This window comes from Notolepis coatsorum (genome assembly GCF_963971535.1).
Source record: "Notolepis coatsorum genome assembly, chromosome: 9".
Lineage (NCBI taxonomy): Eukaryota > Metazoa > Chordata > Actinopteri > Aulopiformes > Paralepididae > Notolepis > Notolepis coatsorum.
In genome coordinates this window covers 122,828,434-122,854,847 of record NC_140173.1, presented here as the reverse complement: position 1 = coordinate 122,854,847, position 26,414 = coordinate 122,828,434, and the positions used below count along the sequence as shown (strand labels likewise).

Genomic DNA, 26,414 nt, shown 5'->3' with positions numbered 1-26,414 from the left:
TTTGTGCCTATGTTTCTGACACTAGCCACGTACTGTGTGTTGTACCTGCGTTGGAAGCAGTCACTCTGAGGGAAGAACTTTCCATTTTAATTGACCATATTCACATGGTGGCCATTTTGCTCTAATGTTGTGTTCAGGTTAGATTGGATAAAAATTACAGCACAAGTACAGTACAACGAAAATAGGTTTGCCATCAAACCAGAGTGCAAATGTGACAGTAAAGTACAATAGTAATATGCAATGTACAGGTGATTAAACTGGGTATAAAATACATAATTTAGTATTACTAGTCTGGGTGTAGTACCAATATGTACAGTGATACAGGTATAAAGACAGTATGGTTGTCATACTGGCCAGCAGCGTAACTAGTAAGAGTAGGTAAGGTATATGTATAGATATAGTTTCTACAGATATGTAAAAGGATTATGTACAGACAGGTGGATATATATATATATATTAAGGCTGTCAAAGTTAACGCAGTATTTATCTAATTAATTACAGGATTTGTTATTAATTAATCGCATTTTTATCGCATAACCATTTTAGGCCTGATATTCTATAATTATTTCAAATGGCAGTACTGTATCTATAAAACCTTCTGTTTAATCATCTTCCATTTATTCATTTGCTTAGATTTTTCAGGTCTGGTCAATTTTAGCATGGTGTTATTCACAGTCAAAGATAAAAAAAAAATGTATCATTACAATTTACTCAAGCCTAGTAACAGACACAGTATTTCTGATACTGGGAATACATTCCCTGAGATCCATATCCTAGAATCAGATACCAAGAACATGCAAATGGACCATATTAAAAAATATATATATTCTGTAAATGTGTATTCTACGTTCTTATGGAATGAATGAGGTAAAAAAAATATGTAAATTAAATTTTTTTTTTTTAATTAATTTTGAGTTAATTTTCATAACGCGATAATTAGCTGTGTAATTAATTAATCTAATTAACGCGATAAACTGACAGCCCTAATATATATATATATATACGGTATATACAGCATTATTGTACATGTTGTCATACAGACTTATGCAGATAAATTCAGACATGGATATGTATATACATGCAGTAAATTGTATATATGCGGTAAATATATAATGTATATATATATGAGGCCATGTGAATGTGAATATGGTAAATTGGTATGTTTTGTGGTACAGTGATATTCCTGTGCCATTACCTATCGCCTCATAGATATGTCTCCTCTCAGCCACAGCCACTTGCATGTTAGATATCTGCTGGTCTAGAATTGCGTTCTTCTCTGCTTTCGTTTCCGCCTGCGTGTTCAGCTGCTTGATCAGCTTCTCGTGGTGTTGCACATTCTTCTGGTGAGTCTGTAAAAACAGACGAGCACAATATACACACATGGGACGCATTATCACTGAAGTGGGAAAAGGATGATTGAGTCCACGCCAGCCGAGTGAGAAGAGATGTTATTTAGCTACCTTACCGTCTCCTGTAAAGCTATGGTGTTATCCAGAATGGAGACTTGATTTGCCGTGCTGTTGTCATGATAGCTGTCACTGAGATACTGGGGGGGGGGGGGGGGAGAAGGAGGGAAAAGGTCATTCACACGATGTGATCTCTATGTGATCTCAGTCTGACAGCAAACACATCTATATCCCCTCCCTAGCACAGACGTTTTTGATTGAATTTGATTGCAATTCGTTGACATCGAAGGATCACATTTAAAGGGATATTTCACTTTAGTAGAACTTGTCAAATTTCAGTAGTCTTACCTCTTATGTAAAGTCATCTACACATAAGCTACTGCTGTACGTGTCGTCCAATGTCAACACCACCATTCCTCCCAGGTGTCAGGCTCCTCATTCACTTCTATTCATTTTGGAGACCTAGTCTAAATATCATACTTCTGAAGTATAAACAAATTACTGTAGATTTCAATAAAACACAATTCTGAGTCAGAGGTACCCGTTTGTTTTGGCATTTGATGTGTCTTAACAGATTTATGACCTTTGAAAAATAAAAGCAGATCCAGTCAGTTTGAGTGTACTGTGTATCTTTGCCTTGCATATAATGTTGGGGAATGGTTACCTGCTGCCATGCTGGAGGAAAGATTCTAACCATTCTGTGAAAGGTTGACAGTTGATCAAACTACAGCTCAAGTGAGAAATAGTTCCTATACTCATTATTTGAAAACAGCTACATTAGCTGCTAAAACAAGTACCTTTTACTCAGAAAAATATATTACACAGAATAATATTGCTGCATAATTCAGAAGTGTGATATTTAGACTTGGTCCTCAAAATGAATGGAAGTGAATGAGGAACCTGACACCTGGGAGGAATGGTGGTGTTGACAGCAGACGACAGGGACGCTTGAAGCCTTTCTCCAACGTGTTCGTGTTTCTGCATCTCTGATTGGCCAGGTCATGTGACATGTACGCCCAATTGTGGGACCGCAAGTTTTTACACTGGTTAAAATAAAGAATGCACAACCAAGTCGTGTGCTGTTTCAGGCCTGTGGAGATATTTAGGCAAAGAATGCATGAGAGCACAACATGTGGTTAAAAATAGGCTTTGTAGCTCAGGACACCTGGGCGATGTACTGCAGCATTCAAACGATAAAGATTCAGACACATAACGTATATTGCATGTAGGCAGGCATGCACTTTTTACTGAACCAACAGTAATTGCAGTTGTCAAATCATTACTCTAGTTGGCATGAGTTGCAGGAGCCACCATGCAGTGATGGGTTCACTGGTTTCAGCTAAGTTTAAATAATCACCAATACACTTAACAATAGAATTAGCATTTTTCTATTCAGTAATTATTATTTAAAATTCAATAGGCTTGATTTGATGAGATATCCCGTTGTGTGTACTTTATTTATTGTTAATATGTATAAACCCAGGGGTTAGGAGTAGGTGTTTTGGTTTGTCGCAGCCACATGATTACAGGGTTATTGGGAAGGTGGGAAAAGGCATAGAGACAGTATCAATATAGTTGGTAAGTTGTGGACATGTGAAATTCATCACTCAGAGAATGTAGTTATTTAATGTGTGTGCCTATGTAATGTATGTATGTAACATGTACTGTAAGTGTGTGTCTGTGTGTATATTGCATATTTGTTGTAGCTATACTGTCCAAAATACCATACATACCACTTGAAAATCTGAATTAAGTTGGTCACAAAAAAAGGAATTGCAGTTGTGTTTCCGTGACTGAAAAATTATCACATTGAGTAGGTAATGGCATTAACAGTTGGCACCCCTAGAATGAACACAAGATTAAAATGTGGTGTAAGTGGTATTTTGTTGTTAAAATAAGGGGTCTACATGTTGAAATAATAACTCTACATTCCGACAGCCATCACTGAGTGTTTGGTCAGTAACACGGGTATCCCAGTCCCTCCGCCCTGCAGTAAACAGAAAATACATTTATCCCGTTGCCACTTTATCCAATCAGGAGAGAACTCTACACTGCAAAAATGGTTGGACAAAAAATAAGCAAATATGTGCTTGAAACAAGTCACATATTCTGCCAGTGCAGTAAGCAAATGTAAGTAAAAATATCTAGGGTTATTCTGGTTAGATAAAGTGGGAACGGGATGCCAGAAAATACATGTTCTGTTTACTGCAGAGTGGAGGGACTGGGAGACCCATGTTACTGACCAAATAGCTCCTACACTCTATATCAGTGATGGCTAATTTGAACAAAAAATAAATACCACTAACAGCACATTTAACCATGGCATCCAGGTCAGGTGATATTGCACATTCTTTGGAGCATTTATTGATTCCACTCACTTCTTGTACTTCCTCAGAGACACGCAGCATCTGGATGTCTCTGGCCTTGGCATTGAAATCCTCCATTTGCATTGTCATTCTCTTGTGTTCCCACTCTTGCTGGATGATGCCCTTGCGGAAATCCTTACATTCCACCATCCAGGCTATCTTCTGATCTCCCAACATCTGATTGCACAGAGATAGGATATAATGAGAAAGAACTACCCACACAGCCCATATTAAAGGGGAACTATTTTACTATTTCTTTCACTATTTGGGCACTTTTACACAATTCCTGTGAGTCTATGGAACACCTCTGTAATATATATATTTTTTTTTATTCATTGTTTTGTATTTCTAATCAAGTCCTCAAAAACAGCATTTTTCTACCTCAAGATCTCGAGCTGTTTTGAGCCTGGGCTCCTAAACCACTGTGCACCGTCGTGTTCGCCTGAACATTAACATGCAGCAGTGACTATATGACATCACATATAGGCACATTTTCAAACGACTCAGTTCAGTGAGGGTGAATATTGTGAGAGGAGAATTGGAAGAATGCGCCAATATGAGAATTTTGAGACATAGATCATATTAATATAAGTTCACATAGCTAGGAAACAATGCTAAACACTCAAAAAGGCCATTTATAAGATAGTTCCCCTTTAAAAGATACTTACAAATAAATGGCTTTTTATACAAATAAAACCAAAGGTTGGCTAGCTGCAATCGAGTGTATACTTTATGTGGTTTACACTTTTAATTTGCAGACATGAATGAAATGTAGCTTGCCATAGACTATTTAGCTTTTTGTGTATGCAAGCGCACCATTAGCCCATTGAAACCGGGAAACACATTTGTGTGTATATTATATGCAATATAATGCATTATTAGCAGGCATTTTAAGTCTAAATGGGTTAAGCTATTTTATATTCTGGCCTTCCAGAATCCCTATGAGGCTATGCGTTGTATGTAAAGTATCCGAGTGTCAACTAGTATACGCTGACCCTGATGGTTCTGTTGACGTCCTCCACCGCGCTCCTGTGGTGCAGCACAGAGTCTGAGAAGTCAGGGATGAAGTCTGTGGGCCCCACTTCCACCTGACCCTGCTTGATTAGGATCTGGACCATAATATCCAGCAGGAAACGGAGTTTCTCCTCACGCAGACTGAGTGGAAACAGGACAAGACAAAGCACACGTTTACCCATAAAGACGTCCAGCAGAAGACGTGTGACAATACTTTTAAATGTGGTTGCCTACAGTTTGTCCTGGCGCTTTATATGAATAACATAATAGAATAGAATAGAATAGAAATACTTTTATTATCCCGTGGGAAATTAGACACTGCAAATCGCTCACATTTAAACAGGACAGGTCACAAATTAGAATAATAACACAAATCAAATCAAGTTGCCTAGGATAAGAGTAGAGTAAAATAAAATAGGATAAAATGAAATGAAATAAAATATACAGAAATAAATACAGTAAGAATATACTGAGCATACTGAGCATGGTACTTATGATCAGGGGTGAGGGTTTATCTAAGTATTATGTACTGTACATTAAGATGATTTTAGAATGGTAACATCTGAGTGTATTTTAACATCACAGTCATACCCATTGAGTTCATCGACAAGATATTTGATTTCCTGTTTAGCAGTCTCATCCTCATCATTCCTCCTCTGCAGAAATGCCTGCATCTCAGCAAGAGTCAAAGCCTTCGTTTTTACCTGGAATAAAACAATGAGTTGACATACATGAAAAAGAAAAATGAAGTAGCTTGAACCCCACTGTGATCAAGTTAAATACTGTAAGTAACTTGAACCCCATTTCCATTCTGTGGGCTGGAGCAGTGAAATTCAATCGCACGACACGTGTAACAAAAACTTATATGACACCTCACTTGTTGGCAGTGACTGAGTGTTATTCCATCTAAACATCCACAAGTCTGTCTTTGTAATGCAGGCCAAGTTTTGTATTTTCAAAATAAATAACTAAATGACAACCACATTTTGTCCCCGAGCCACAAACATCCAAGATATCCCTGAAGACAACCGAAATATGCAGCAATGTTGTTGTTGTAGTTTTTAACGTGAATTGTCAAGTGGTTTGAACAACATCCATTACTGAGGCATTCATGTCCCACAGACCACTCCCCTCTACTTGTCCATCCATTGACCATCACTTGGCAGCCATTTTGCTCTTATTTCATGCTCAGGTTGGGTTCCTTTCCACCCTGTTCAGGATTTAGACTAGATTAATTTATGTCAGTGGAATGTCACAGATAATAATAATCACTTTTTCTGATATCCGATCCCAATGTTTTGGGACAATATCATCCAAGTACAGATTTTCAGTATTGGATTGGTGCATCCCTTCTGTCCATTTATATTGCTTGCTTGTAGTAGTGAGTTATCGGGTCATACAGTAAAACTTTGCAGGGTGGCAGCCTCTGCCTGGCAGGGCTGCCAGTTTGATGCCATAACATTCCTTGTGGGATCACAAGTGTTCCATTAACTCCTCTATATAAATTATACAGAAAGCGAGGCAACTGAAATGTATGACAGTACGTAGCGTTGTATTGAGCTTAGTAAAACCCAACCCACTAGTCTAGGGGTGGAAGGTAATCCCAATTTGAGCGTGATACAAGAGCAAAATGGCCACCGTGCAAACTTGTATTTACTTTGTATTTATTTAACCAGGCAGTTCAATTAAGAATACATTCTTATTTTCAATGACGGCCTGGCGAGAGGACAAAAGGTCCCCTCGATGGGTAACAGGGAAAGGGGACGATTTTTTCTTTTTATAAATAGAAAGAGACAGATGGCACATACATCACAGAGGTAAGGGAAATAATTAAAACACACATCAAACAACCAAATAAAATTACAAAGGGGCATACATGAAGCAGAACAGTCAAATTAGTTAAAAGGCTGGGTGACAGTTGCAGGTGTGTGAACAACTCTGCGATAGAGTTCTTAAAAGTAGTAAGGGGGATCAATTTGTCCATTTTCAAAGTATTTTGCATCTCGTTTCCAACTGCTGGGAGCAGCAAATTGGAAGGAGGATTGACCGAAGGAAGTGTTAACGCAGGGAACATCTAGCGAGATATGATGAGCAGCTCTGGTGTTATAGGGAGTAGATGACCATTTTAACAAGTGTATCAAATAAGGAGGAGTCAGCCCAAGGAAGGATTTGTAAATTAGTGTAAGCCAATGAATTTCTCGTGGAGAAATTGGTCAATACACTTTTTTTATTCTATTATTACCTGCTGCTCACTCTCCACTTTGGCTCTGCGGACCAGACAGAAGTGCTCCCAGGTGGACGGGGCCAGGCTCTCTGGCATGTGGCATAGGGAATCCAGCTCCTCCATGGCTTTCAGCATCTGGTGGAGCCTGTCGGCAGAACCACTGCCGCCCGGGGGCCGCTCATTAAATGTGCCGGTGTCTGTCTGGGTCCTCATCCCCTGAACTCTGGAGGCACACAAAATCAGGGCAGCTTTCACTAATACTAAGTCATTTCGATGACTCAATTATTTGCAATTCATAATGTACTGAAGAGCATTGCTTTGTGTCGTATATAATACAAATGAGTGTTTCAGTGATGTGATTATTGTAGGAAATTGCTATGGTAGTCTCTTTAAACGCACACCTTGATGTCACTACTGTAGTGCCTTTTTAATTACAAATGCTTCAAGGACAGAACTCACCCCAGTCCTTAACCAGCTGTATGTAATGCAAATCACCATGTGGCAGAGTGGCACCATTCATTATTCTACACTAAAATAACAGCACAACCTCGAGTGTGATATAAGATCGATAACAGTTCTACAATCGCCATTTATTATTTAACAGTAATAAGCGACAACATTACATTTTAATTAAATTTGTTTATTTAATCATTCATTCAGCTCCGCCAACAAATAGTTCCAAAATATGACTCTTGAACTTGGACCGTTGCCTAATTAACGTTTATTAATACATCACCTGTGCGGTGGAGTGAAACATAATATAGTTAAAAGTCCCAGTGCTGTTAAACTGAATATCAGCACTCATGGAAAACCTCTTGTCCAATCAAATGACTCGTTGGAACTAACCGTTATATAAGAGACTACTTGTAATTTGACTACTACCTACCTGGGCCTGCGCTTGTAAAGCTTGTACAGATTGTCGACAACGTGGCTTGGCACATCAAAGAACTCCTTCCTGAAACCTTTGTCAAGAAGCTTAGGAGACACAGATCATATGTCAGGACAGTCAGGGCACAGCCATTATACTGTTTAATGTGTTTCAGACATGTGGAACTATATCACCAGTCTCACCTTGTCTAATGTGTTTCAGACATGTGGAACTATATCACCAGCCTCACCTTGTCTAATGTGTTTCAGACATGTGGAACTATATCACCAGCCTCACCTTGTCTAATGTGTTTCAGACATGTGGAACTATATCACCGGCCTCACCTTGTCTAATGTGTTTCAGACATGTGGAACTATATCACCAGCCTCACCTTGTCTAATGTGTTTCAGACATGTGGAACTATATCACCGGTCTCACCTTGTCTAATGTGTTTCAGACATGTGGAACTATATCATCAGCCTCACCTTGTTTAATGTGTTTCAGACATGTGGAACTATATCACCGGTCTCACCTTGTCTAATGTGTTTCAGACATGTGGAACTATATCACCAGCCTCACCTTGTCTAATGTGTTTCAGACATGTGGAACTATATCACCGGTCTCACCTTGTCGTCAGCTACAGCATTGTCATAGGTCTCATGGAACACATCTGCATCAGCTCTGTATTTCTCAAGCTCTTCCCCGGTTTCACTCTGTCTCGGAGAAATGAAGGTTGTGAGAAGATGCACGCGGCAAAACACTGGGAATAGCGACAGGCTCAGTCTTCAAGGCAAACAACTTAAGATGCCATGCAAGTTAGCTCATGTGAACCGTGTCTATCTCACACGGAACATGGAATTTGAAAGAAAGTCTGGGCACAACAAAAAGCAGCCCATAAATTCTTCCAGCATGATTGCTTCTTTTACCTTGTGGGCTCTCTTTTTTTCAATTCTGAGGCTGAGCTCCGTCTCTCGACTTATCACCTCCTCCTCTGTGAGAATGGAGTAGACAAGATTGGCGATCTTGAGCTCTTCCTATAAAATACAACACAAAGAAAGATGCTTAAAACAAGCGTTGTCAGCGGTCTACAGGATATGGACAGTAGTAGCTACAGTGCATACAGTCAGTGAAGTGGGTAAACCAGCGGTTGGAAAATGTCCCCTTACCCCAGCCGGTGGAAATCATGAAAAGGTAACCAGTGTAATGAAAAATAGCTATTACTATTTATAATACAGTATCTGCATGTGAAATAAATTATATTCAATGGATAAATCTGTTGACAATCTGTTAAATAAAGTTTTCATTCATTCATAAAGACATTATGGGCTTGTGGGAAACTAAACATTGAAATACGTAGCGTGACCAACCATGGATTGTCATCCAATATTGTTCAATACCCTGCGGTATTGTATGATACACTGTGGAAGGTATCTGTGTGTGTGGCCCACCTGGTATATAACCATCTCCGATTTCACTTTCCTCTCAAACAACCTTGTCAAGGTTTCGTCAAGTGCCTGAGTAGTATCCTTGATGGATGCCTGTAGTTTCTTCATTTCTGTTTCCAGGGTCTGGAGTGGGACAGATGAAAGGAGAATGTATACAGGAAAATGTATATCAATAACCAACTGAGAGAGAAATTAGGTTTGTAATTTGAGACTGGAACTGTTTGTCGTACCTTGCTGTACTTATCCTGTTCCTCACCCATCTCTTTACTTTTCTTCTCGTACTCCTTGTAGATCTTCTTCTCCTCTTCACTCCACTGGTCATCTGGTTTACTCAGAACAAACTCAGGCTGAGGTATCTCCTGTGGGGAAATACAATGTGCACATGCTCTAGTTGCTTGTCTGATTCAAGTGACTTTAAGTTTAAAAGGACCATACTTTTATTTCTTATTTTTATTTGTTGGGCTTTTTTATAAAATATTTCACCCATCACCATTTAGTCGTTATGCCAATTCCCTTCCTGGTCGTTGCGCGCATTGCCCCACTGTCGGCCTGGGGAGGGTGTAGAAATACCACATGCCTCCTCCGATACATGTGGAGTCGCCAGCTGCTTCTTTTCACCTGACAATGAGGAGTTTCACTGGGGGAACTTAACACGTGTGGAGGTTCAAGCTATTTCCCCCAGATCCCCTCCCTGCTGAACAGGGACCCCGACCGACCAGTAGGAGTCGCAGTTTACAACGACCAGGACACATACCCCACCGGCTTCCCACCCGCTAACACTGCCAATTGTGTTAGTAGGGACGACTGACCAAGCCGGAGGTACCGCTGACAACTGGATTCTATCCCAGAGTCTCTGCGGTGGTAGGCGAGTGCTTAGTCCACTGCACTACCTACCCAGCCGCACCCATACCTGTATTTTTGACATGTGGGTTCCAAGTCATTCTTGCCTTGGTACAAAAATTCACTGCGCCGTTCTTTTTTTCATAATCTTTTACCGTTATTGAATGTGTAGAGCAACTTTTCATGGGGAAAACAAAAACCTTTCAGGAAAATAAATACACCTCAGATGTTAGCATGGCATTTTAGTCAGATGTGGTGATTTTTAATGGCTTATGTGGTGTTAAAGACACATTTTCACATACAATGGAAGCCTATATTTCATAAAGATTATGAATGTTTTCAAACTTTATTAACTAAAGATGGTAAGTTAGAATATTGTGTTAATTCATAGTTAAAGACAGTAGAGGTTGAGTACTTTATTATCTAAAGATGGTAAGTTAGAGTGTTGTGTTCATTCATAGTTATTTTCTGGTGATATATCACATTCACACTCCAAGTGATTTGGATTGATTTTAAAACTGCAAATACTGTCCAAATACTGTATTTTTTTAACAGACTTACAGTATATGGTTCCTCAGTACAAATTCTATAATATTTGGGAAAAAAATATTATGAATCACATAGTTATGATGTCAAAAAAAGAAAAAAGATGATCGATATAACAACAATTTGATCATTTTGACCCAACCAATTTCAAGATGTCCTCTTTCTTCAGCTCGAGCACTCCGTGCATCATGGTATCCAGGGCGCTGTCTCTGAGACCGTCACCCTGGAATGAAACGGAAGAGAAGAACCATCATCAAGCCACTAATGCAACGGCCTGATAGCAGTGCATGTCAGCAAAAGACTCTCCGTCGGTATATTCCAACATTCATTCACAAAGAAACACTGTTGGATTTATTGATGATTACATTGCCGTAGGGTACATTTGGTTTGGAATCGAGGAGAGAATAGATGAGAGGAAAAAGTATAGAGGAAAATGTATAGAGGAAAACCCCATGGCAGGTTTTATGGGTAGAGCATACATACCTTGGCAGACAACCGTCTCTCTTGTTCCAGTTTCTTCTCCTGCTCCTCCTTCCTCAGCTCTGGGCTCAGGTACCTTTCTACTTTTATCTGGAGTGGATCAAAAGCATCTATTTAGGACAACTGTTACAAATCATCTCACATTATGACAGATATGATAGGAAGCTAGCTATTTGCGTTGCTGCAACACGTCGAATATGTAGGCCTACGATTTGTAAATGTGTGGTAACATCGCTAAAGCACCAAGGTTCTAAACACATTCTCCTACATCCTTATTGCACACACACATACACACACACGCTTATTTGCCCCCACGTTATTTGAGTCATCATGTTTTTTTGATATAAGCTAATATTAGCTAGCGACAGAAGTAGTGCGACAGTGGCTCAGAAGGTAAAGCAGTCGTCTAGTAATCCAGAGGTTCCCAGTTTGATTCCCGCTCCTCCCGGGCAGTGTGTCGAAGTGTCCCTGAGCAAGACACTTAACCCCTAACTGCTCCCGATGAGCAGGTTGGAACCTTGCATGGTCGCCTCCGCCATCGGTGTGTGAATGTGTGAGTGAATGGGTAAAATGTGAGGAACAAATTGTAAAGCGCTTTGGATAAAAGCGCTATTTAAATGCACCATTTAAATGAGTATTATTTCAGTTCTTTGTCTAGTTACCTCCGAGTCGTCCACAGTGAGGGCGTTCTCTGGCTGCTCGCTGTCAGACAGGCTGGGTTCCCACAGTGTCTCCATGATGCCCAACTCTGCCATAATCTCCTTGATCCGCTGGTTCTTCTCCTTCACACGGTTGATCTCCTGCTCTTTCTGCCTGTGAACGGCCTCAAATTCCCTGTTGAAAGCCGTCTTGACTTGGTGAATCACATCCTAGAGTGGAATAGAGTGAGATATTAGGCGAGAAGTATTGGAGAATAATTAAAGCTAATCCTGTGTTTGCCAGAAACACAAGTGGTTTCCACCTTGAGCAGGATGATCTGGTTGATCTTCTGTTCTCTGATGTGCAGGTTGAACTGATCATAGGCGTAGGGGTGAGAACACCCCAGCTGAGCACTGAGACTGCCCGTTAGAGCGTTGTTCTCTGCCTCGCGGCCTTCCTCCTCCTCCTCCTCCTCTTCCTCTTTGTCAGTGGCCGTCTTGCTCTTCTCGCCCAGGATCTCCTGCTGGAGCTGGGACGTTTGGGGACAAATGTCTTCAATGAGTGGAGGACTGACATTTTGGCCATTTTTCTTTCCCCAATTCAAGTGGGTTTCTTAGCATGAATGTTTAGAAGCAATATTGCCAAAGGGATGCACAATACATTCATTCAACATTTGAAAAATAATACATTTGAAATTAAAAATAAATAATAACAACAACAATGTGTGTGTGTGTGTGTGTGTGTGTGTGTGTGTGTGTGTGTGTGTGTGTGTGTGTGTGTGTGTGTGTGTGTGTGTGTGTGTGTGTGTGTGTGTGTGTGTGTGTGTGTGTGTGTGTGTGTGTGTGTGTGTGTGTGTGTGTGTGTGTGTGTCTGTGTGTGTGTGTCTGTACGCATGCACATGTGTGTTTCCTTTTTATTCAAACTTAATTACAGTGCAGTGTACTACCAATGTGATAACTTCTACTTATTGTCTGCCTCAAAGACGTATATTTACCAAAGTTACGATGACAATGAGGACTGGGACTTTTTCACGCATTTAGGTAATAAAAAGGCACAACATTGAGGAAGATTTACAAGCTTTGGTCTTCAGTGATTAAAACAGTTGGCCAGCATCAAATTACATTCCAACCAGAAACAGTTTTTGGCCTGAACTGTAAATGTTGTTCCAGGAAGTTAAAAAAAAGTCAATGTGTGTTTTTAGTGTCATAGCTTTAATGATATATTCTGCTTTTGTGGGCCTATTGTTTTTCATACCACTACATCACCATGGTTACACACAAGAGTTATTTCAGTTTCTTTTTAACAGAAAGTAAACCACTAACTCATCCCACGATGTGCCTTGTTTTCTAGCAGTTACCAGCCTCTGAGTCACAGACTTCTGCTCTGCTGCCAACCTAGATGGGTGTGGAACAGTTTCACTTACAACACTGTCAGCTTTTTCTATCTTTCTGATACTCTGCACCCTGAGAAGACACTCCAGCTCCTTCTCCGTCTGCTCCTTCATGAGGTAGTTCTTCACCTCATGCTCAGAGTGGAAGGCCTATGGGAGGCAGTGCTGATGAGTGTACTGTGGGACATGTGTAATAATGAAATGTAACTGTCTGACAGACGTGTCGTACTAAGGAGACCCGACGTACCTTGATGGCTTTGCCTTTGACCTTCATAAGATCCCAACGTTCTCTCTTGAGAACATCACGGAGATAACTCTTTTCTAGGTTCCCCAACTCTATCTCATTTCGCACCTAAAATGCAAAAAGAAAGGGTGGGACAGTATACCAATATTACCATGCCCTCTAGTTACTGTATTATTTTAACACCATTCAATTCCTACTTTTTGCATATATACATTATGTCTATCGTTAACTTTAGCGTTGCTGATTTACTGGTCAAAGAGAAATGCAAATGCACCTGTATGTGGCAATTTCGCAAACCATTTGTCCGAGGAAAGCAACAGTTGTGATTGGACGATCAAGACAAGAGGGCAGGGTTTGAGATAGGTCAATTCCGCTGCATAATGTGTGGCCCGTGCACCCTCCAGGAAACCATTTAGAAAATATGGCGGTAATACCGTCTAACCCGGTGTCATGGAGACGGATGCCAAAGTGGTCCAACCTGGATCTGCATGTCTATGCATCTGTATGCGTATATAACTGTGTATGTTGTTACCCTGGTGACCTCCTGCTCCTGCTCAGCCTGCAGTCTCCTCTGCTCCTCCACATCCAGGTTGAAATCCTGTAGCCCCAGATGCTCCATCTCTGGCAGGACCTCGTTCTCACGCATCATCTCCAGGATCTGGTCACACAATTTAATCAATCATGTCTTTTTGCATTCATCAAATCATCAAATCCTAATATTCTTTGTGCACTGTTTTGTAGCAGTGCTGGCAGGTGTTTGGTGTTTCTTCCATGACCATTGATTGATTGATTGAAAAGTTTATTAACAGATTGCAGAATGGGTACAGTACAGTACAGCTCAATACATACAATTGTTAAGGGGATGCAGACCAGAGAAAGACTTTCGTCTTGTTTACATCAGGGTCCCCCATTTTCAATTCATCATAACATATATGACATACATGACATACAGATAGACAGTACTGCTACATCTATACATTTATGACATATCAGATTTGCAAATACAGTACTGTTTGTGATACAAAAGTGTCCAGAAAAGGAGTGTATATACATTTGGCGTACAAACTGTACATCCCTGTTGTGTCCTAGTTTGGGCTCTATAAAACTGCTCGATGTAACAGTCTATAAAACTGCTCGATCTAACAGTATAAAAAACTGCTCGATCTAACAGTATATAAAACTGCTCGATCTAACAGTATATAAAACTGCTCTATCTAACGGTCTATGAAACTGCTCTATCTAACAGTCTATAAAACTGCTCTATCTAACAATCTATAAAACTGCTCTCTTACAGTCTATAAAACCGCTCCATCTAACAGTCTATAAAACTGTTCTTACAGTATGTGGATACATAGTATACAGAACCAAGCATTTCACTGTAATGTACTGTAGCTTATGTGACAAATAACACAAATCTTGAAACTTGAACTACATGAATTAAAGCACTACTTCTAAGCACTGGGTCTATGTTTTCTTTCCTGCTTTTTGAGGGAAATGTACCTGGCTTATAGGCTTGATCTAGTATTAACAACTGACATTTAGAATACCGTTTTTGTTTTTGTTGTTTTGCTAACGTCCCACTTTATCTAGCTGTGATGGTCCACAGCTGCCAAATGAGACACTGTTATGTGTTAAATATGTTTTAGGCATGAGCCATATTTTCTTTTGGTTTAGTTCAGTTTAGTTTATTTGACAATAAATAACGCAATCAGGCAATTACACAACAGCTTAAGATTGGAGTTGAAGTTAGTCCAAATGGCTAGGCAGCATCCAACAAGGAACAAACAGCTGAAAACCATAGAACTAGACAGCCTTCAATAACCCAATACAGCCAGAGCAAAAAACAACAACAAATAACAACAGCAACACTACTAGGACTGACATTTTGTTACTAACAGGCTAACATTCGTATGCTTCTAAATACTTTTTTTAAGATACTGGTTGCCTGTGCTTTTTACATGCAAAGGTAACTAATTGTTCCAATTCACAGCTCCACAAAACCTAATAGAAGATTTACCCATGTCGGTCTTACATTTTTTTAGTGCAGTAGTGAAAGGGTTAACCTGCGGTGGTGTGGTAGTGAAAGGGTTAACCTGCTGTAGTGTGATAGTGAAAGGGTTAACCTTCTGTAGTGTGGGTGAAAGGGTTAAACCTGAACAAGTGCAGGTCGGCAATGCTAGCTCTAGTGTGGTATACATGAGTATCACCGCTCCTATAGAAGTGGTCTTTGAGGTACTATGGTGCTCTGTTGTTATATATATTATGGACCACCCTGAGTTGCAGTAGAACTGACCTAGCCTCCAGGGGTAGCCAACCCGGCTGCTGGAAATGCTGTTTTCATACACGGTCCCTCGACACCAGACCCAGCAACACCCCGACTCATTTATTCTGGGAAATCTGTAATTTATCTTTAGTACTTTAGTCAGGCCTCTGTACCATGAACTGCTTAATGAAAACAACAGGAAACAAGAGTTAGCTAGTACTCTTAAGACTTGCTGCATGAAGTAGCTGCACTTTTCTAGCCAAGAATCTAGTTATATCATTCACATTGATCTTTAATTCCATGCCCTCTCCTCACAGATTGCTATATAAAGAGCAACCTAAGTAGCTGAGTGAGGATTTGGCAGACATCTAGTAGTCTATTAACCAATCCCTACTCTTGTTGAATTCCTCATTGAAATCTGCTCTCATCCTCATCAGGCTAAATAGCTGAATCATCAGCATAAAAACAGATTCCCTGTACAAGTTGACTTCATATAATTTATATAGATTAAGAATAGTAGGGGTCAGGTGGCGTAGCGGAGATTGTGCTCGTCACCAATGCAAGAGGCTGCGGTCTCGAGTCAGCATTGCCTTGGCTCGGGCTGATCGCTAAACTAACTCGTTTGGCTGAGTTCGGGGGAGGGGAGCCGTGGGTGGGTCCTGGGCGTTGTGGACAGCAACCCCTACAGTTCGGTTGGGGCGCCTGCTCAGCGAAGGTAGGATCTGGTGAGAGGTAGTGCAGCCTCCCACACGTTACACTCTCCCAGTGAGATCTGCGCGGGCAGGCTGCCTGCCGGCTGGCTGCACATGCGTCGGAGGAAAGCATGTGACAGTCTCCGGCCTCTCGGACCAACAGTAGGGGAAAGTGCGCAACAACCAGGAAGGGGGTTGGGAATTGGCATAACGACTAACAGTGGGATGGGAGAAAAATCGGAAAAAGGAGGGGGAAAAGATAATAAAAAAAAAAAAAAAAAAAAGTAGGGGACCCAAGACCTTATGGGACTCATTACACGGTCATGTTACAGGTTGTTCTTTGGATAGATGACCATGAAGTTCTACCCTCTGATCTCCATCTGACAAATAAGAAACAAACATTTTCAAAGCTAAAGGGCTCATGGCCTATTGCAGATAACTTGCTGAACAGCAAACTATAATGAACAGTGTCAAATGCTTTTTGCAAATCAATTAAAATCATACCACATAACTTACCAGTATCATTTTAGCACCTTATGAAGTAATTGTAGCAAACATGAGTTGGTTGAATAAGACTTCCTGGTTAAATTCATATAACAGTTTTGAATAATTTATGTATTGATATAACTGTTCATGAATTACTTTCTCCAAGACTTTAGAAGTAGCACTCAAGAATAGAGACCGGTCTATAATTACCCGGATCTGACCTAATGCCCTTTTTTTGTATATCATTTTTGTATAGAACACAGACAAAATCAATAGACTAAATAGAATAAAGAAAGCAAGCTCTGTGGTGGGAGCTGACCTGTATGGTCTGGAGGTGGTGGCAGAGGGGAGGACGAGGAGGAAGCTGTACGCTATCCTTGAGAACCCCTGCCACCCCCTCCATGATGATCAGACCGCAATGCAGAGCATGTTTAGCCTTATCCTCCCCCGACATACCACAAAGCGCTTCGGGGAGTCCTTTGTGCCGGTGGCAATCAGGCTCCACGACCAGGCAGGGTCAGGACAGGCTAACTGCCACAGACTGGAGGATCTGATATGCGACTGTAACAACAACCTGAATAGACTATTTTTTTCCCCTTCACCACTTTTTAGCTCTATTTTAGCTCTACTTATTATGTCCGTCTTTGTTTTTCACACGTATTAATTGTATGTATTGTATTAATTGTATTAAATTGCTGTTGATGCTGTGATGGACACCTGAATCTCCCTTCGAGGATAAATAAAGGTTTTCAATTAAATTGCATGCGCTAGACAATCCAAAACACAGACAAACTTACAGTGTCATGCAGTTCTTTGATGGCTCTCCTCAAACCTTCCTTTGTCTGAGAACACTGCTCATTCTCTGCCTTCACAACCTGTGGATATTCCATAGTGAAGTTAAGTGGAGGGTTTCAACTCAAACATTTATAACATCATAAACCATCTAATCTAGACACTGCAATTACTATACAACAGCACATTCTGTACTGCACTATATGTATTCATTTTTCACAAGTACACTAAATTGATAATACCAAAATTAACTGTGTGATGATGATGATGATGATGATGATGATGATGATACATTTTAAAAGTACAACAACAACAACAAAAAATAACATAATTATGCCTCGTCTCCACTAGCTAGGATTTAGCCATCTCCATTGTCTTTAGAACATGGCCAAACCGGGCTGGACCCCGGCTGAGATAGACATCTTTCACAACCTGGACAGACCTGACCAAATCCGTCTGGGACTGTTCATCATGGTTTAGCTTACATTTACATTTACATTTAGTCATTTAGCTGATGCTTTTATCCAAAGCGACGTACAAGTGCTGTACGACAAGTCATCAGGAAGGGCACAACTCTATCAGCTGAGTAACAATGTTCAAGTGTTGAGTGCTACAGTGAAGGTTAATATATTAGGACAAGTGCATGACAGTATGGTTAGTTAGGGTTCGATTTTTTTATTTTTTTAGCCATGTGCCAATGGCTTGTGTGTGAAATGGCTTGTGTGCCACAGTTGGTGGTGTGAATTTTGAAAACTCAAGAGTTTACACGAAACACAAACCCAACCATATCATACCATACCATACCATGCTAGACCATGGCTAGCCCCAAGCCAGGATGAACATAGCTAATGGAGACAAGGCATTACACACTACAAATTATGGACACGACATGACTTGAATGGAAAAGATGAGGTGCCAACTAATCCCATGTCAGACAGACTATTATAAGCACGTAGCAGCATAAAGGCTGGCGAAGGAAAAGTGGCGAACTGCCCGCTTCCCATAAGGATAGTGAACAAGGTGGAAAATGTACAACACAAAGACAGCCACACCTTTTACATCCGCTTATTGTTATGGACCGCACTTCGTCAGGTGACAAGGTGCCCAACCTTTACTCACACCGAGCTTTATTCAAATGCTTATCTGCTCCATAGGCTTTTTAGCACTTTACTCACTGCTTGAGGTTTTCTCAACCTCACACTATCCAACTATAGAGGTAGGAATCTCACTATAGGGGTGCTTAGGTAAACATATCTAAACACTATTTACATCACCTATACTGTATATGCCATCACCACAGCAACTACTGTTGGTCACTGACCGCTTGGAGTTTGCTCTCCTGCCAGGTGGGGTCAGAGGCTAGAGCAGAGAGCCGGTGGGTGTAGCTCTTGTCCTGCTTTGTCACGTCCACATTCAACACGCTGTCCTGCGGAGAGAAAACTCCTGTTAACCCACGCACGCGTATAATGTTTATAAAAAAACACATCTCTCCGATAACCTCAAAGCAATTTATTTGACCGTGCGCAAAAATAATCTCTACAAAAGGAAGAGGGGAAAAAAGGGTGCTGTGTTAATCAATGTAAATTGATGTAACATTTAGTAAAACGTTGTCAGGTACTGGTTTGAGTTTGATAGCTGAGATGATACAGTAGGATGTAATTTAAAGAGGCTGAACGTCAGTTACCTCCTCTTCCTGTGGTTCTGTTGACACTTGGCTCCAGTCAGGCAGGTCACTGAGGATGTGATTCTCTGCTTCCAGCACATCCGCCAAGAAGGCGGCCATAGATCTGCTGTACTCGGTTGCTTTGTCCCCTTTACCAGCACCAGCCACACTTAGTCTTCATGAAGCCATGAAAAACACAGTTTAATTACACAATAATAATAATAAAAGTTATCATATATTATTGTGTAATTAATTAAACAATAATTACACAATGATGATCTGACCATAGCCAAATGAGGCCTATGACGATACCTTTGTCCTTATAAAGAGGAAGGTCAGTGTGAGTTCTCTTTTAATTTCAGTTAAAGATCTAGGGCAGTTCAGTTTGTATCAGTGAACTTTCACTATTGTATGGGGGTCAGCTGAGGGGAAAAAAGACCCATGTATAAATCAGTACACTCGATTTAGAAATCTGTGCGTACCGTCTATAAACTGTGCCCTCAGATTACAAATTCATGCCCCCGCAAATCCGAGGGCACAGTTTACAAATCTGTGGGAATGGATTCATAATCCAAGGACTTGGTTTACAAATCTGTGGGTATGCATTCATAATCCGAGGGCATGGTTTACAAATCTGTGGGCATGGATTCATAATCCGAGGGCATGGTTTACAAATCTGTGGGTATGCATTCATAATCCGAGGGCATGGTTTACAAATCTGTGGGCATGGATTCATAATCCGAGGGCATGGTTTACAAATCTGTGGGCATGGATTCATAATCCGAGGGCATGGTTTACAAATCCAAGAGCACTGATTTCTAAACCGAGAATACAGATTTGCATATGGATCTTTTTTTCCCCCTCAACTGACCCCAGGGGGGCTCTGTACTATTGTCCCTCACCGCCCCCGAAATGAGGACAAGTTTGTCCTGACGCCCCCCTAATCTGGGATGTCACACCAATGTAAAATGTGTGATGTGTGATGATGTAAAATTGCAATGCTAAAGAATATATATATCAAAGTTATTACATAACTGAGAGCACCCAGGGGGATTTCCGTGGAAAATAGATACCCTGAGAACTAACACAACAAGTCAAGAGTTGTATCTGTCACGGCATACAAGTATACAGTGAAATGCAGGGGGTCTTGCCCGCAACGATTGTGCAATAATACAATAATAAGAATAGGATGAGAATAAGACATTTGTGCAATAATACAAGTAATAAGAATAAGACATAATTGGTATATGTACATAAAGTTTACAAAAAGCATGGTAAGACATGCTAAGGTCCTGCGGTAGTGCAATACACTGTTAGCTAGGGATGAGGCACTGGGTCTTATGTACACTACTATACAATGCTATACTATACAATCTACAGTTATACTATGTGTCTTTATGCTAACTTGCTATATCCATCTGTTTACTCCAACTACAGAAAGATCAAATAAAAGATAAATCAAAACCTTATTTGTGTCTATGCATGATTATCTCAAATATCCCATTGATCCAGTGAAGATTTATAATAAACCTTTATAGAGCTAAATAATTCAGACTGTTTTTGAATGACAACAGTATGCCTGCACATGTCCAGTGTGAGCGACAGCGCTCTCTGGCGTTCAGTGCAATGCATGCAATGTACTAAACTGAGAGGACAAACTACTTGTTGCTTTACCTGAGCTTGGTACAAACAAGAGAGCCGTCTCTGGAGCCTGGTGTGAGGAGTGTCTGGCTGTCTGCCGAGAAGGAGACACTTCGAATCCCACCCAGACGATGTGAATGACACTGCATCTCCATGTACAACCCCTGTGCAAGGCAAAAATACTATCATACTGTGTGTAGGCTGCAATAAGTAGTAAGGGGCATTGGGCCTATTACTCAATGAGAAGTCCAATGTGAGTGCTGCTTTTTGTTGACAGTCGATACATCTTTGAGTTATTTTTCTTCGCATAATGTCAGCTGGTGATAAAGCAACGTTCCAACGGTGTCAGGCAACTGTGGCAAGATTCTAACAACTACTCCGTCAGTCACGGTGAAAGAAAGTGATTTTAGGATGTTATGAAAGCTGTTACCAGGGAGGTGGTCTCCCGTATACGCAGCAAGCCGTCTTGGCCGACGGAGGCCAGCCAAGAGTGGTGGGGGGACAGGATGAGAGAGGCGGGCCCCAGAGGATGGCCCTCCACTTCCTCTGCCACGCTCAGTTGGACCACCTCCTGGCTGGAGGGCCGCCCCAGGTCCTGGGAGGTCAGGGAGGAGATGCGGTGTTAAGGGATATCAAAGAACACATCCTTAAAAGCCCTTTGTATTTTCAAAGTATACAGTAACAAAAATAAGTTTAGCATCCAACCAGAGTGCAAATGTAACAGTAAAGTGCAATAGTAATATACAATGTACAGGTGATTAAACTGGGTATCAAATATATAAATTAGTACTACTGGGTGTGGTGCTAATCAGATGTATGTACAGAGTTGTAATATGAATATGTACAGTGATACAGGTATAAAGACGGTATGGTAGTATTCATACTGGCCAGCAGCATAACTAGTAAGAGTGGGTAAGGAATATGTAAATGTACATGTGCCATATATTTAAATAATAATTATTATTATTATTATTATTATTATTATTAATCAGTCCAGTACCTCAGGCAATTTGAATCTCTGAAGAGTCTTCCTCTCGTGGCAGTAAGCAAAGATGTCCGTGACTCCCAGGACAGAGGATTGGACCGCATGAGGCACTTCATATGTGGAGCCCAGCAGGATGTCGTTAGACAAACAGCCCCGAGGGTCCACACGTGCTGGCCCTGCAAGTCGGCAGAAGCACATCATAAAGCTTCATATTAAATGGAGAACAGGCAATTGGATACAGTCGAGCTCTCCTTCAATTTGAATGAAAATAATGCGTGTCATAATAATGAGTCCCACCACCCTGCATGTATCCCTCATTAGTAATGCAGAATTTCATATTCAATTCCTCTTGTGGGCGGAGAAAAAGTGCAGCAGTACAGAATTGACAGTGTGTAAAAGTGGAACTATTATGCGTTTGATATTGTTTGCTATAAATGTATATGGTTCGTTTCATGTCACGTGACACCAGAGTACAGCCACACAGTACCTGTCAGGCCCTCCACAGGTAGACGGAGCAGTTTGAGCAGGCTGCCTTCATGCTCTTTGTCCTTCTCTCCAGTGCACAGTGCAAGAACCTTCACCTGCTTACAGTCCTTAATATACTGGGTGGAAAGTGACACAACGGGCCCAGGAACCACTGGGAAGGGAAGAAATAATTTGTGAAGACATTTGTGACTATTTTTCACAGACCTAAAACATTTCAAATATGAAATTATTATAATACAGATTGTTATCTCAAAGTGATTTTGGTACAGTGATGTGAAATTAACCCATCATTGACTTGGACTAGGCCAGCTCATAATTATGTGCATGCAGCTAAATATAACACACGTTCGATATGTTTCTTTAGTGGGAAGGAGAGTAGATCAAACAAATATAGAAGTTATTTCTAAACCATTAACACAAACTGCACAGAGTATATACCTGTGTATCCTATAACTGAAAACCTTTTGGACGGCTTTGCATCCAATACATAGATATGTGAATCCGAGGCACCGGTAACGAGGTAATTTCCTCCTTGATCAAAACTGTAGAACAAACAGAAACGCATACACACACACATAACAATTAGAAAGACTGTATATGACTTCCTTAAAGTTTATTCTCTTAATTAATTGAATGAATAGAACTGAAGCTGTAAACTCAGTTCTGTGTAAAACAACATGACCAGAGCGTCACCTCTGGTCTCTACAAATGAAATATACCGCAATGTAAAATATAAGTATAAAACCACAAGTCCACGATGCTACAGAGGTGGAGGGCACTTGCACTAGGTGGTCCACTGGTGTGTGGTAGAGATGGACCTTGTGGACCAGGCGAGGAGGCTGCTGCTTCACCGCTAGCTCAATGAAGAGCACGTGCCCTGAGGCCGTTCCCACGGCGACATACTGTGCAACAGGACAACAGGCCAGGCTGGTCACCTGAGCAAACACAGACAAGAAGTATTATTGTCCCCATATATATGTTTGTGTGTAACATGTCATTGTGTCAATGTTGCTATGCCACCATCTGATTATTGACTTGTGAGTGAATCTGACCTTAGCTTGGAGAGATATGGACCCCATACAGAAGCCATCTGCGGACCACAGCTGCAGTTCTCCGGACTCCCTCACTGACTGGACCCAGCAGACAAACACGCCGTTAGAGGATGAGCTCGCCATAACGTAAATCATAATCAGCGCGACATGATACGATAAACAATTTTATATATATATATGTATTTATTTTTACCACACAGAGGTTGCTATCGGTGTGCAGTGAAGCTCCTGCCACAAAGTCACCACGCAGAACGTCCAGGACTTTTACCACTTTCTCTGGCCGTGCTGGTTTGTACATATAGATTCTCCCCTGAAAGATAATTGAGTTTATTTTATGTGCAATTAAATATTGTAAATTTTACAATAGGGTACATGTGCTGTGGTTAATTCAAGTGCTCACCATATCAGAAGTTAAAAGCAAGGTTTCATAATTGGGGGAGTATGTGAGAGTTGTGGCTGGTTCCTCTAAATCCCATGTGTGGGTGATCTCCACGTGGGTCCCTTTGATTTGCAGACAGTGCATCACGCTCTCCTGTAATGCATTAGCACATAAACAAGCATTCATTCATCTGAATCCAACATGTCAGAATGTCAGATACATCATGTCGCACACAAACAACATATTTATTATACTGAAGATTCATTCTTGTCCATAACATATTTGAGGTATCATAGTATTTAGCCATGTACTGATGTGCAGCACATAAAAGGGGCGTTCATACCTTTCCCGCAGCAATCAACCCATCTGTGTGAAGGGCTAAACTTTCAAAGCTTCCTTTTCCGAGTTCAGGAATGGCATCAGCAGCTGAACCAAAATAAAATAAATGTCAAATAATTAGTCAAAGGGCAACATGTATTGTATTCTTCAGAGAGTTGTATTGTCAGTGAAGTTCTGTTGTTTTTTCTTTTTTTGTTGCTCTCAAATAAAATGATTCAAGTAGTAATATTTCGAAGGAAGAATATGATAACTACAAATTAGTACCGACATGCGTATTTGACTGCAATAAGATCTTCACCATCAGGTGAAGATGCCATGGAGGAGTAACCATTATTGCTGGTGTTGTATACCTGTGGGGTTGACCAGGACTGAGACAGAGAGGCTCTCTGGGTCAACAAGCAACAGAAAGCCTTCCTTACAGCCCACATACAGCTTTGAGGTGGCTGTCCAGCAGATGGTGCTGGGGGTCAGTCTGGCTCTAATGCAATGTTGAGGCTGTGTAAACAGACATTTTGCACAAATTGACATTTCATATTTGAAAACATTGGCAACGTACAGTCGATATGGGCTGAGTATGCCATGCCAAGAAGAGTTAGATGTGACAGCGGACACATACTGATTAATGATTGATTATAGAGGCCGCAGCCAAAACCTATTGCATAAGTGATGTATAGTACTATTATATAAAGTGATATGTAGGTATAATCTGCTGTCTGTACAGTGTATATGACTTATATGTAGCTTATATTTCAACAAACAGACAAATTGCCAATTGGTGATAATATTGAGAATGATATATATATATAATTATGTACATTTAAATAGTCCCTCTGACATTTTAAATAGTTGATGAATGAGAGAAGGACGGTACCACAAAATTGTCTGCCTTGTCTCCTGTCAGCCTTGTGATGGCTGAGGTGGGCATCTGAGGACCAAAGTAAGTGAGCTTGCTGTTGACAGCGTGAGATGGTGTCACCTCTTTCTCAATAAAGGAGCCATCAGCTGCTGGAAGATCTATCACACTGTAAAATCATAAAGAGAATAGTAAAATCATAAAGAGAATAGCGCAACACTATACAGTACATCACTTCCATAGACAGAACAGTAAAGGACAAATGTATCAGAATATAAATGCATATTCTTAATTCAATCTCAAACAGTACACACACAGCAGTACAAAACCTCCCTTACCTTTTTTTCATGATGTGAAAGTTATCACTCTTCTCAATATTCCAGACAGTGAGGGATGCAGCACCCAAAGCACAGATCTGGAGCCAGTTCACAGGGTTGAGCACCAAGGAGGTAATATCCCTCCCAGCTTGTGGCTGTGTACAAAGTTGTTCACCGGTTTCCCAGTTCCTGCATGGCACAGTAACAGTTACACTAATAAATGGGCTAGTAGTCGTAGGGCGTTCATGAACTTATTGCAACATTCATGTAACACAAACATCTGCATTACCATATGTTTGTGTTACATTACAACCATAGGCGGCGGGTATATAGGCTAGGGGGGGCTATGCCTACCCAGAATATTATGCTCGGAATCTTGAAATGTATATAATATGTGCGCAGGCTGCTGGCTATTGTGTGTGTCTTGTGCTGCAGCCGGCTGGCCGAGGTGTCAACGACGAAGGTGTCAATCGGTGGCAGCGTTTAACATTCCAGGTACAGGCAGTAACCAATCACGCATAGGCTCAGGTTAAATAATGTAGCCAATCACATCATTCACATGATCATCCTGATCCCGCAGGCCGCACAAACATCTGTGTTCTGAATCTCCACCCGCCGATCGCTTTGTAGCGAACACCAGCGCACTATTTTGAGTCAAATTTCAAAAAGCAAAATGGATATATACGGTATTTTTCCAAGGCATAAACAAAGTAATTTAGAAGCTGCACCGGGCTGGCCCTGGGCATAACTACCGATCACCTGAGGCTGTATGTTGTTTTATCTTGGCAAACAAGGGCTTGCTCTAAGAGGACATGATGAGAGTCCGAGTTCATCAAATCGTGGAAACTTTTTAGAGCTACTGTATGTACATTGTTTTCAAAGCATGATGGGATCTAAATTACAAAAAACTTTCACTTCATTGCAACTTGTGATTCAAGTTGTGAACGGTCTTTCTCACCAAGATGAAACGTCGCATTTATCTGCATTAAGGTAAGACAATGGTT

General features: G+C 40.9%; 1 protein-coding gene across 1 annotated transcript in view; it reads right to left on the bottom strand.

The window, feature by feature from the left end:
- Window positions 1-26,414, bottom strand: part of cfap43 (cilia and flagella associated protein 43) — a gene marked incomplete at its 5' end in the record, with an annotated part of 28,466 nt that overhangs the window by 418 nt on the left and 1,634 nt on the right. The window contains 34 exons of the mRNA XM_084321981.1: window positions 1,196-1,349; window positions 1,466-1,546; window positions 3,785-3,949; window positions 4,768-4,927; window positions 5,378-5,490; window positions 7,029-7,233; window positions 7,897-7,985; window positions 8,505-8,591; window positions 8,805-8,912; window positions 9,327-9,446; window positions 9,554-9,682; window positions 10,852-10,932; window positions 11,193-11,279; window positions 11,852-12,058; window positions 12,151-12,357; window positions 13,252-13,368; window positions 13,466-13,570; window positions 13,995-14,120; window positions 17,701-17,778; window positions 19,017-19,121; window positions 19,380-19,533; window positions 21,033-21,163; window positions 21,430-21,594; window positions 22,000-22,160; window positions 22,472-22,621; window positions 22,909-23,012; window positions 23,227-23,405; window positions 23,523-23,600; window positions 23,716-23,832; window positions 23,923-24,054; window positions 24,245-24,327; window positions 24,591-24,735; window positions 25,112-25,262; window positions 25,432-25,599. Of these exons, the coding sequence (XP_084178107.1) occupies window positions 1,196-1,349; window positions 1,466-1,546; window positions 3,785-3,949; window positions 4,768-4,927; window positions 5,378-5,490; window positions 7,029-7,233; window positions 7,897-7,985; window positions 8,505-8,591; window positions 8,805-8,912; window positions 9,327-9,446; window positions 9,554-9,682; window positions 10,852-10,932; window positions 11,193-11,279; window positions 11,852-12,058; window positions 12,151-12,357; window positions 13,252-13,368; window positions 13,466-13,570; window positions 13,995-14,120; window positions 17,701-17,778; window positions 19,017-19,121; window positions 19,380-19,533; window positions 21,033-21,163; window positions 21,430-21,594; window positions 22,000-22,160; window positions 22,472-22,621; window positions 22,909-23,012; window positions 23,227-23,405; window positions 23,523-23,600; window positions 23,716-23,832; window positions 23,923-24,054; window positions 24,245-24,327; window positions 24,591-24,735; window positions 25,112-25,262; window positions 25,432-25,599 (4,442 nt within the window). The remainder of the gene's footprint in view (window positions 1-1,195; window positions 1,350-1,465; window positions 1,547-3,784; window positions 3,950-4,767; window positions 4,928-5,377; window positions 5,491-7,028; window positions 7,234-7,896; window positions 7,986-8,504; window positions 8,592-8,804; window positions 8,913-9,326; window positions 9,447-9,553; window positions 9,683-10,851; window positions 10,933-11,192; window positions 11,280-11,851; window positions 12,059-12,150; window positions 12,358-13,251; window positions 13,369-13,465; window positions 13,571-13,994; window positions 14,121-17,700; window positions 17,779-19,016; window positions 19,122-19,379; window positions 19,534-21,032; window positions 21,164-21,429; window positions 21,595-21,999; window positions 22,161-22,471; window positions 22,622-22,908; window positions 23,013-23,226; window positions 23,406-23,522; window positions 23,601-23,715; window positions 23,833-23,922; window positions 24,055-24,244; window positions 24,328-24,590; window positions 24,736-25,111; window positions 25,263-25,431; window positions 25,600-26,414) is intronic.